This window comes from Telmatherina bonti (genome assembly GCF_933228915.1).
Source record: "Telmatherina bonti genome assembly, chromosome: 11".
Taxonomy (NCBI): Eukaryota; Metazoa; Chordata; class Actinopteri; order Atheriniformes; family Telmatherinidae; genus Telmatherina; species Telmatherina bonti.
The window spans coordinates 35832664-35845237 of record NC_136629.1 but is presented as its reverse complement, the minus strand read 5'-3'; the positions used below and the strand labels follow the sequence as shown (position 1 = coordinate 35845237).

General features: G+C 37.7%; 1 protein-coding gene across 1 annotated transcript in view; it reads right to left on the bottom strand.

Moving 5' to 3' along the window:
- abch1 (ATP-binding cassette, sub-family H, member 1) overlaps positions 1 to 12574 on the bottom strand; it is a gene marked incomplete at its 3' end in the record, with an annotated part of 36429 nt that overhangs the window by 16508 nt on the left and 7347 nt on the right. Inside the window, exons 5-11 of the mRNA XM_079248440.1 lie at positions 11189 to 11296; positions 9429 to 9522; positions 4363 to 4437; positions 3684 to 3864; positions 2618 to 2714; positions 2350 to 2518; positions 1706 to 1806 (exon numbers count right to left, since the gene is read on the bottom strand). Coding sequence (XP_079104566.1) covers positions 1706 to 1806; positions 2350 to 2518; positions 2618 to 2714; positions 3684 to 3864; positions 4363 to 4437; positions 9429 to 9522; positions 11189 to 11296 — 825 coding nt within the window. The remainder of the gene's footprint in view (positions 1 to 1705; positions 1807 to 2349; positions 2519 to 2617; positions 2715 to 3683; positions 3865 to 4362; positions 4438 to 9428; positions 9523 to 11188; positions 11297 to 12574) is intronic.

Sequence of the window (12574 nt, the reverse complement as noted above, 5' to 3'; positions counted from 1 at the left end):
AGATCTTTGTTTCAAAACCACACATTTATAGTTGTATTTAGGTAAAATGTGCCAAATAATAAAACTTGTTAAAATAGTTAGATCTTTAATGTTATTATATTTGTATTGGCGAGGTAACTTCAGAAAGGATGGGTCATTTATTACAACCTAATGAAATCTTACACAGTTATAACAGCAATAATAACCATAGTCACGATAATGTTCATATAAATGGAATTGGTATCGGCAAATATTGGTATCGGTAGATATTCAAATTTCAGACATTGGTATCGGATCAGAACTCCCAAAAAGTGGATCGGTGCATCCTCAAAAATAATATATGTACATCAGTCATAAACTAATATTTTGTTGAACAGTCCTTTAATTTTTCCGCTACAGTCAGGTGTTTTCTGTTCCTCTCAGTCAGACTTGTGCACCTGTTGACAGGTATTTTGTCCCACTGTTCAACAGAAAAAGTGCTCTAATCTGTCCAGGACCAATTTGTTTGCTTGTTTTGTTTTTTTTCCTTCAACTCAATTCAATGAAAAAAATGAATTAAATCACTAAATTATAATTTAGGACACTTTTAGTTGCCGTTCCTTTTTTAGTCTCCAGTTATTTGAGTGACTGTTGCAAATTCAGCCTTTTCTTTAATGAAAGGGGGTGAATACATATGAGGACGACTGTGTGCGACAACAATACGAATATGACTGAGTAAAAAGTTGTGGTCTAATATGAATTAAATTAAAAATAGTATGAAAAAAAGAACTTAGAAATGCAGACCACTGTGTTTGAGGTTAATAAGTTGAGCTCAATATGTATTTAGACTCTCTTAAAAACTTCATTTACTGATGAAAGTGCTGTTTAAGAATTAAATGATTGGCTGTAAACTAAATAAGGTATGTGGTTATTGTTGTTTAATATGCTGTTACATAGCATTGTATTGATAATATTAGCATAATTTTGACTCAAAAGAAATGAAAAGCAACAGAACTTTATCAGATTTTCTCAGTCACGTGCCTCTAAACATCGGCTAATTCAGCATCCAGCTAGCATAGCTCTGCTGTTACTCTCTCCAGAGCGTAAAAGACAGCTCTGTGTTGACAGTTGTCTGATCTCTTGCTCTCTTTCTTTTCCTCCCTTCTTTCAGTAATATCTTGCTGCATTTCTTTGCTGCATCTGCAAATGTCCATATTTAAAACAGCTGGTGTGTTCATATTAGCTTGCTAGCGTGTGACGTGTTGCGTCAGCTGCAATGTCATGAGGCATCTCAGAAGTAAAAGTGCTGTTTTTGAGGCTACTGGACAGTAACAGCTCCAGAAATATGCATTATAAACGCCACTATGCAAGCGAACAAGTCAGAAACGCTGCGTTTATAGTGGAAAAAGTTGCATGGTGTGACTACAACAGGCACAGTGAAGCTTTAACATTATACAAATGATGGTATTTAGTTGTCATATTGTGAGGTATAGGTTAATTAAAGAAACTAAATTAGGACTGCATAAGTCCAACTTATTTCTGTTTTGGAGCCATTTGTGACTCTTTAAGGTTATATATCTAGTATTAAGAATTGGTCAAACACTAGTGTACTTTCTTTTCCTTTTTTTGTTTAATGTCAACTTTCAGTTTTGGAGGGGTAGGATTTCAACAGTCCTTTTGTCAAAATTGTGTGTAATATTGACAAAAACAGATATTTGTAACATTAATACCCATGTATTGCTTTTACCGTTTAGTCAAGAGGCTTGTGAAGTTCTTCCCAAAGCCGATAACACCCCAGTACTCTCCATTATAGACCCCTTCAAAAGCTTCTCTGTGGGACAAAGGGACCTGTACACATACAGAAGAAAATAATAGGTCATTTATGCATTGTATTTAACTTATTATGAGCATTTTTAATGAATGCTGACTTAATTATTTGCTCAAACCAGCTTAAATGAATTTTTATAACATTTTTATTTTTAAAAAAAACAAAACACAAACACATCACTGTTTACCTGATAAATGAAAACTCACTTCTCTTTTAAAAGCATAATTTCTTGCCTTTTGTGTCTTGGAGTACTGTATATGTGTAAAGGTTGTAGTTCAGCAGATACGGGAAGTTATTATGTTTGTTCTGCTGTTAACAGAATTGAAACTTATTTGTCGAGAGCTAAAATAAACTGAAGTGAAAGAACTTTCGGTTCCTTTCCAGATAATCTGAGCTGAGAACAAAAACAACAATCTTTGCAGTAAATCACAGTGCAAACACATTTTAGTAACTGTGTTGAATATAATCTTAAATCTGAATCTACAAAGCAAATACAGGATCTAACAAGAAAACTTGTGATGACACCTGGGGTTAACTTGTATCTCTTGGGACTAAATAAGTACCTGCTGCACGCTGGAGTTGTCCAGGAAGGAAAGCATTGCATGGCTGAAAGAATTGGGGGAGGTTTCGTTGTTTACCACGGCAACCTGAATCCCCCTTGGATCTCCTCCAACACACAAACAGATGAGGGAGATCTGGATGACAGGCAGTAAGAACTGAAAACACAACGACCTGCAAATACAGAAGCGCATGTGACAGTCGCAAACATGTTGCTTGATAAGAACTTTGCCATTTGTGACTAGACAGTGTTGTTAAATGCAGCTAACGTACCCCGGCATCCTCTTCATCCGCACCATTGTTTTTATTATCAGGGCTGCGATGTTCCTCCCTTTAGGCAGCAAGTGTCTGGCTCGAACTTTCCAGTCCGCTGAATGTGCGTACACAAAACGAAAAACAAGAACGCAATCAAGTAGGCAAAATCCATATTTTACTGAGAACATTCATAAAAATAAAAAGTTAACAACAGGAAAGAAGTTGATTGTCACCCCAGTCTGCAATGATTTTTCAAAAGGAACAGCTATCAAGCAGCTAATTTTTTATTTTATGCTAAACTAGTGATGTTATTACACACAAGAATTAAAAAGATTGACAAATAATTAACTGTTTAATGCTTTTCAGGATTCTTTGTTATTTTCCAGGTCTTTTACTTTTTCTTCAGAACCCAAAAGGAAACTAAAGCAAAGACTTTTAAAGAAACTTTTAAGGACAAGCTAGCTAATTATTAGCTAAATATATAGCATACAGCTAGTTGCATCTAACTGTATTGTTTTGCTCATTTCATGTAATTTTTGGCTGCACCTTTTATCAAAACAAAGCTCTAAATAATCTTGCTGTGTGCAACCTGCATGAGTTGATGATTAGCTCGAATATATTTGACTCTTAAGCGAGCCAGAGATTTTCAGACAGAGTTCAAAGAAAGTGAACTTTAGCTATGGATTTACAGGTGGCCAGACATTAACCTGCACACTATCTGCATTTATCAGGTAAGTTATCTACAGCGCACCAATGTGCAGATAAGGCAGAAAGGTTATGTATAAAGCTTATCAGAAAAGTTGTATTTTAAAGCAGGATTACAGAAATGTGGTGAAACAGGTAAAGCTCCAAAGCAAATTTAATGCAGCTGGAGAAAATGGAGCTTAAACTGCTACATTGATAAAAAAAGGAAATTTCATTTGCTGCTTCAGTCATGCAATACGTACTGCAAGTAGAGTATAGTAAGCAGATAAAACTGATTACAACAAAAATGGTAACCCAGATTTAACTGGCAACAATCGCAGTCACTGTGTTTTTTGGAGTTTAACATGTAACCGGGTAAAAATCCTGAGCATGTCAATACCTGAACATTTGGGGAGTTCTTCTGCAACTGGTGGTCCAATTCCAAGGATTGGCTGACTCTCATCCTGTTTGCTTTCGAATGATTGGCTACTCTCCCTCTGTACCCCCTGTGGGCTGGACCCCCGTTTTAGGCCATTTTGGTCTGACGTCTCACACAGCTGCAGGAAGGCATGCTCCAGGGTCTGCGGTACAAGAATAATGCTGGTTACGACAAGTTAGCCCAGGGGTGAGCAACTCCGGTCCTCGAGGGCTGCAGTCCTGCAAATGTTAGGAGTTTCCTTCCTGCAACACACCTGATGCCAATCAGACTTAATTAGCAGACTTGTGCAGCGCTTGAAGTCAAACTCTTCACAAGGTTGCTAATTACCCATTGATTTAAAGTCAGGTATGTTGCACGACCGGAGTTGCCCACCCCTGAGTTACCCAACAAATACCACGCTTAAAATTTGTCCACTGTTTTTTTCTTTTAATGGGTATATTTGCATTTGCAGAATTGCACAACTGATGAGATGACAAGTTCCATATTAATTATTATTCATTGATGATTAAACAGGATACGGTGAGTTGTAGTAAAGTGAACTCAATTTGTTTTGGCTTGTGGTTCATAAATGACCTCCCAGTTGTGACTACCAACACCCCTGGGTGTCTACAGAGTCCACTAGAGACTCTACAGTACTCACTGTTGCACTGTGTTGTTTCATGACTGCTTCTGGAGGACCCTCTGCCAGCAAATGTCCGTTTCGCATGAGACCAACCTAAAAAACACAAAAAAGGGAAGTGTCATTCAAAAGATGGTGATTTTTAAGTTTTTACGAGACTAGCTTCCTCTTTTTTCTTGCATTCTTCATTTTTTTTATGTGTCACACACATCCGAGTTCACATTTAAAATGAAAGCTACACACACACACCCACATGTACAAACCAACTATAGCTTACAAGTTCATCAGACGGCAGCAGAAATACTAGAAATCTGCAAAGAAAATCTTGGACAAAGTGAAAAATGTATTTATAAATCTTCCTTATGATCCCGTTAATAATCTTCACTGTATTACACAAGGATAAAACAACACAGCTGGATTCATTAAAATCAGGGCAAATTCATAAATCAAATCAAATAAATATTTATTTACAAACTCATACATATTAAAAAAGTTTTCTTTCACACTTAATCACACATGCATGCAAACAAACACAGCACATGTAAATGACTCTTACCCAACCCTAACGCAATTTGCATGAAACTCCCATCTTTCAATTACTGTATGGATACTGGATAAAAATATCTAACTTGATGCTGCTGTGTGGATTCTCACCCATGTCTGCAGAGGCCACTACCACAGGAACCGCCAAGGTCAGGGCAGGCCTGGGGTTCACAACACAGCCACAAGGCTGCAACGCAGGACGCCCAAGTCAGGGCAGTCACCATGGCAACAAACACGCTAACAGAACACGCAAGGCCACCACTGTGAAGAAACAGAGGGCACTACCACAGGAACCGCCAAGGTCAGGGCAGCCCTGGGGTTCACAACACAGCCACAAGGCTGCAGCGCAGGACGCCCAAGTCAGGGCAGTCACCATGGCAACAAACACGCTAACAGAACACGCAAGGCCACCACTGTGAAGAAACAGAGGGCACTACCACAGGAACCGCCAAGGTCAGGGCAGCCCTGGGGTTCACAACACAGCCACAAGGCTGCAGCGCAGGACGCCCAAGTCAGGGCAGTCACCATGGCAACAACCATGCTAACAGAACAGGCAAAGCCACCAGTGTGAAGAATCCCAAGAGGGAATCACAGGAATGAGTAATAGTAAAAAAATGATCAAATAAACCTAAAAAAAACAAAGATAGACAAAAGAGTACATGGTAATACTTGATCAAAGTAAAATAAAATAAAGTGTATTTGAACAAACAAAATGAAAACAGGGCATCATACAAATAGATAGTATTAACAATGAGTAAAAAAAATATATCTAACTAAATCTATACAATCTATACAACTGTAAAGCAGACAGTAAAAGAAATACGGCTAAAAGAAAATAAAATAAGCACTTAGCTATAAGCTATGCAAAAGAAGTTACGTATTGAGCCTTTTCTTAAAGACATCCAATATGTTCTAAAAACTGACTTCTGTAAAATGTCAAATATGTCATGACTGACAATCCAAACACAGCAGCTCCTTCTGCGAGGCGCACGTGCAGTAACCAAGAGCTGCAGCAACAATCTGATCAAAGTTTACCTGCTCTGGCAGAGATAAAGATAAAGCTTTCTAGTTCATGTCAACTTGACATTTCACATTGACACAACCTCACAGAGCTCATTCTTCAGCAGTGAAGTGGCTCATAGATGAACCCTTTGCCATATCATTTGGCATATTGTCGTCAAGGTGTTGGGAGTCATAAAAGCTAATTAATGAGGCAAATGCGTCACTCGGTGGATGTGAGAATCTTATCCAGCCATTGTTTAACTCTTTAAGTAGAATATGACTGAGTGGGCAGACTGGTTTATTGGAAGCTTCTAGCTCCATGCATGCGTCTCGCCAGGGTGAAGAAGACAAATCTTGTTCTGAACTGTGCAGCTTATAAGGGATGAAGTTATGCAGTTTTACTGGTTAGAACTTCAGTCTGAATATGATAATACTTTCAAATACTGTAAATACTTGCACTACTGAGATACTGATCCAGTGCAGCTTGCTGACATGTGGGTTAGATTGCAGGTTTAAGCATTGTGGAACAAGTTAAGAGCATTACAGGTAGCTTGTGATATTTGGTAGTGTTTCTGGACTCTCAGCAGGCAGGAAAAGCTTCTTAAATAGCACCGAAACCACCATGTGACAAGAAATTCTCTCGTAAAACCTAAACAAATTGCAAAAAACCATTCAGTTAGCAGCTGCCTACAGCAGAATGACACTTTAATCTTGTACTAATAACAATATTACCCTGAAAATTTTTTTTACAATATTTTTTATCTGTTAGTGCAGCTTTTATAAATGAGAAATTTAATGCATTCATTCATTCATTAATCCAATGAAGGGTCGCGGGGAAGCTGGGGCCCTTCCCAGCAGTCTTTGGGTGAAAGGCAGGGTACACCCTGGACACGTCGCCAGGCCATCGCAGGACTTTTCAATGCATTTTAAAGCTAAAATACAAGCCAAAAAGCCGATTTTAAATTATCAGTTAAATATTTAGACAAATACAGTTAATATATTCATTTTTGTTTTGGCAAAATAAATGTTAAATGGTTGCAAAGTCTCTTTTAAGTATTTCATATTCATGTGACACAAATGTAGTCTAACCCCAACTAAAACATAAATAAAAACAGAACATGGAGATCTGCAGTTCAGTTTTAGCTTATATGCAACCGAATTGTTACGGCTGCCTGTATTGCTTTTCAGTCTACTAATTCTGAACCTTCAGCTGGGATTCCTGCTCAAACACAGCCCTGATTGCTGCCTCCTGGCTGGGATTGGTCCTTCATGTCACCTGCTCATCTCCACCCTGCTCACTGGATAATTGGAACTCCAAGCTCAGCTGATTCCACTAATCGCCAGGACTTAAAAGACACCAGGAGTCCTTCATTCAATGGCTACCACTGGCTCAGTAGTGGTCTGCCCTCAGCTTGTGTTGTGACTCTGAACTGTTGTATTTCTGGAGGACTTTGACAGAGCTGCATTATTTTCTGTTGTGTTGTTCATTGTCATGGTTCTTGACTTGTGTTGGTGGCTATAAAATCCAGTCCTGTTATATCTGTTAGTTTTTGTTTGAATAGTTAAACCAGTGCTGTATATTGTTGAAGAACTGCTTTACGGGCTTGTTTTGCTTTTAGTTTGGCTATTTTGGGGCCATTCCTGGCCTGTTCTTGCCTCGTCTTCCCTTGGACAAAAAATCTGTATTGGTCCACATGTACACCTGGCCACAAGTCTTTCTTTTGTGCGGCTCAATTGCCCTAGCAGAGTCTGGGTCGTAACACGAATACACAACAAAGACAAGATATTTCATGTTTAACCTGGTAAACTTCATTGTTTTTTCTTTTTTTTTTTTTTTTTGGCAAATATTCCCTCACTATGAATTTAATACCTGCAACACGTTCCAAAAAAGCTGGGACAGGGGAAACAAAAGACTGGGAAAGTTGACGAATGCTCAAAAAGCACTTGTTCCACAGGTGAACAGGTTCATTGGAAACAGGTAGGTGCCATGATTTGGTATAAAAGGAGCATCTCCAACAGGCTGTCGTTACAGGAAGCCAAATGTCAAATAATCATTCATTCATTTTCTAAACTGATAAGTCCAATATGGGTCATGGGGGAGCTGGAGCCAATCCCTGCAATATTTGGGCGAGAGGCAGGATAAACCCTGGACAGAACTCCAGTCCATCACAGATCAAATAAAACCAGGTCATATGAGCATAAAAGAGGCAAAACATTAGCATTGTTACTAGAAAAAGAAGCAACCATAGCACTTTAACATCATTGGTAATATTAGCATAACAATAAAAAAAAAAGTGTTAAATAATTACTCAGCTCCAGTCTAGTTTGTTTGCTAAGCTTAGACTTATTTAAAAAAAGACAATCCTCAGGAGAAAGACACCAAATGGTAGACGACAAAAAAAAAAATGGGTGACTTAAGAATACGTTTCCACAATGGCCAGTCAGCTTTAGTTAGCATAGGATTTAAGTATTTGACCGTATTCAAGTGATATTGTCAAATCAACAGCGACAATACAATCAATGTGATTTAAACATAAACACCATCTTAATTTACACAATAAAAATGATGGATTCCAGGAACCTAATCTACAGTGCAAACCTTCTGCTGTAATTAAAATTTGGCTTCTTGGACTTAACAAAGAGGATTACTGGTGGAACAGAGAATGAACTCATGGAATTAAAGGATTTATGCTTTTGAGAAACTGACACAAATCTCAACCATATATGTGGCACCATAGGCTGTCTGAGGCCATGTTGCTCTGCACGTAACTGCTTCTGATCAAGCAATTTTGACAGAAATTGGTAACATAACAGCTGTAATACCTCACTTGGTTATTTAGCCTTTTCTCTAGATTTGTTTGTTTCCATGGTGAGGTTCAGACTATGCAAAATGTTCAGCACAAAATTCAGTCATTGGCTGCGAAAGGATCAGTTGAAGTGATTTCTTTTGTTTTTTTCCTTTCAACTATCCCAATTTTCTCTAAACATATGTTAAGTAGGTTATAATTAAAAGGACAAGGGTGGCATATACACACCATTTTCCTGTTTTAAGCACATCGTGTCAGTGAATCTACTCAAACTATTTTTTTTTTTTAAAAAGTCACAAATCTATGGATTTGTTCAAGTTTCAACATATCATTTAAATATCAAGCTACTGTAGTTTTCCCAGGTGTTACTCAAGCATCCATACTTTTGTTTGAGACCTTAGTGGGAAGTCTGATGCAGAAATGGTCTCCTGATAGTTATGTATCACGGCACGCCTCAGTATATTAACACGCCAACAAATTCAATGCATACCAGGCTTAAATAAACACAAAGGCTCTGTGAGACCTCTATCCCTCTTGCCCTCACTGAATTTGACATTTTGTTCCTCCTGTCAAGGCTTATAAACACTGTAATTAATGCAAAAACTTATTATTCCTCTATGAAGAGGAACTTTGTTCCGTGGTTTTTCTATTCATATTCCTGAATCTTGTGCATGTTCCTGTGTATGATTAAAGCAGTGTTTATGATTGCATGTTGAGCTGAATTTATTATCTCACCACGTTTGCTTGCCTGGCCTCCTCTATGTAGTGTGTGGTGATGATAACAGATGTTTTCCCTGTCTTTACAATCTCCACCAGATGCTGCCAGATCCTAGAATGAAAACCAAACAAAACAAACACATTACATAACACCTGACCAGCTCACCTGGAGTCGTCTACAACCACCAGCTTATAGCTTTGCCAACAACAGCTTCATTGCCAGCCGTCTGATCTGGCCAGGCTTTGCAGTTGTGCAACAACCATGGAGCAACACCCTAAGTGCAAACAGTATGCTTTCAAAAATGTCTGCCTTTATAAAGCAAGGTTATAAAGGTGAACACCAAACAAGTTAATAACTGCAGACAAAAGTAATTTAATAAAAGTAGCGTCTGAGGCAGGAACAGCTATTTCAAGCAGAAGTCATAGTTACTGATTAATATCATGCACTAATAAACACTTATAACATCTATAGCTGCCTGCAACTGCATGACTGTGTGCAGACACTTGTGTAATTAATGCATTTGAGGGAATAATAGTTGTACCTGTGATTCAGTGACATGTTAAAATATTAATTAAAATTGCAGTTAAAGAAAGACAGTCAGATATATAGATCAATATAATATGAATTTTATTATTAAATTCTCATTGTAAAATGGAATCTATTATTCTTTTTTATTGTGAATGAACATCTTACAGTTTAGCAAAAGCTGTTTGTGACCTACTGTTAAGGTTATATATATTATAAATATAAATTGCTAACTTAATGAATTTCTGTACATGTGCAGTTAAACTAAAACCTACTGCATTCATCCAAATTGCAAATCATAGCTCAGCGTGTAATTTAACCATTATCTTTGACCATTAGAGAGCTGCCAGCATGAAATGTTGTGATTATTACATTTTTAAGGAAAACATTGGTATTCTGGAAGAAAACATCATGCATATCGTAGAAAATGTCATGGTTTAGGGGTTTCTGGTATAGTTCTTGCTTGTTATTTTTGATGTAGTGTGTTTTATAGTTCCTTATTGTGTATAGTCATCCTGTCTTATTTTATCTCCATGTTTATGCTGTTCTCTTCCCTTCCCTCTTACTGCACACCTCGGCTTAATTTGCTGACTGCTACTCATGCACTTAGTTGGTCAACCTTCAGTATATGACCTTAGTTTCCTTTTGTTTACTGCCAGATCTTTGACACCTGTCCTTGTGCATTGTCTTTATTGTCCACTTCTTCTTTATTTTTCTTATTGTTGTTTCTTTCCTGCCAGTGAAGCGATTTTGTTTGATTAAATAACTTTTGTTCTGAAGTGTGTCTGACTTCTGACGTTTCACCCTCCATTTGGGTTCTTCATTCTTCACAAACCCTGATGACTTTGGGTTGCAGTGGAACTTCCAACAACATAATCATCTAAAGAATACATTCATTGATGGATAAAACAATAAAAAAAATAAAAAAAACTGAGATTTGAGTAAAAGATGATTGACATAACTTTCAAATATCAAAGAGTTTTAGATCATCTGTAAAGACAAGTAGGAAACTAGATAGCTTCCTACTAAATACTGAATAATAGCTGGCATTACTCTTTAGAAATGTATTTCATTGGGAACTTTGCAAAATCGATTGTTTACATAAGAAACAACAATAAAAATTTGGTATGATGTGAGTTTAACTGCATCTAAATATTAGTTTACTATGTTTTTATTAAGGCATGTGTTAATTGACAGTCACAAGTCTTGAAATCAGCCAGATGACTCACAGAAAACATCCGTGCGTACATACTTAGACCTGAGCACCGGGTCCACTCCTACTGTCGGTTCATCCAAGATGAGCAGCTCTGGATTCTGCAGCAGAGCAGCTCCGAGGGACACCCTTCGCCTCTGACCTCCACTGCAGCACAGGAAGAAAAATAAAAGCAGTCAAAGGGCAATAAGGCCGATCATCTCCCATTTTCCTGATTGTTTCATAACCTGTGGTCCATCTGGATTCCATGCATGCTGCTAAAATCCAGAGGAAGGTAAAAGGTGGAAGCAGAAAGTAGCCAAAACAAAACCTTCAAGACAAACCTGCCCGACGAGGCAGAAGTAAACAACAACACCTGAGGCAAGTACACTGGGAGGTGACATAATCTAAAAGAAGATACTAGATTTTTTTTTAACTTAATCATAAATAACAGATTGATACCACATTGTAGAAAAGAAAAATGCAGAAACATGTTCATGATTTTGTAGAAGACAGTCTAAGCTGCCTGTATCATGCAAAGCTGAAAGGAGACGTGATGAACCTGTTACATCACCATTAACAAAACAGGCTGTCAGACACAAAGACAAGCACACGAGGTCTGAAACAGGGTCGTCTTTTTACATATTTACTGTTATTCCATCTATAATATAAACATTACATGAACATGTAATGGAAGAAGGCCCCTGTGATGACAGAGGGGGGTTTGTGATGAATCTGGAAAGGAGTAGAGCTGCAATGAAAACTTGCCACTCCAGATATGGTCACTTTTTCAGTGTGGGAAAAAAAAAGTGTTGCAATTTAGATGCCAATGAGACAACTTGACTTAAGCTCAGTCTTTTGCTTTGGATGGTGATGCAAGCAGGAAAAGGCTTAAAGGTGGCTTGACAGTGCGTGACGCAACTGAAACTTTCCATTGCTTACATGGAATATTACTTTGCTGCACATTTTAATGTTCATTAAAGGAAATAAAAACAAATTGCTCAACATCATTTAATGTGCACAGTAAATAACATCCCTGCAGGGTTAGATGATGTTTCTTTAACTTAAGATTGTAAGGATTTTGCATACAAATGCCTTCACGACGATGTGATTCTATTCTACAGTCATTTATCAGACGCTTCAGAGCAACTTACATGTGAGAGCGAGAACAACACAAGTAAGAAATCAAACAGTTTAGTACATTAGATAAGTGCTGGTCAGACAGACAGTTGGATGCACATGTTGCCATGTACTACATAGTAACATGTAGCAATAAATGACTACGTATAGACCACTTTCTATCTTTATTTGGAGGGTAAAATATACAAAACCCCAACACTTTTTATGATTCTGTATTTGTGCAGTTTGTTGTAAATACATTTTTACTATGAGATATTCATTTCAAGCACTGTTAGTCTGAGTTTATATAATTTAAGTCTGTGTGTA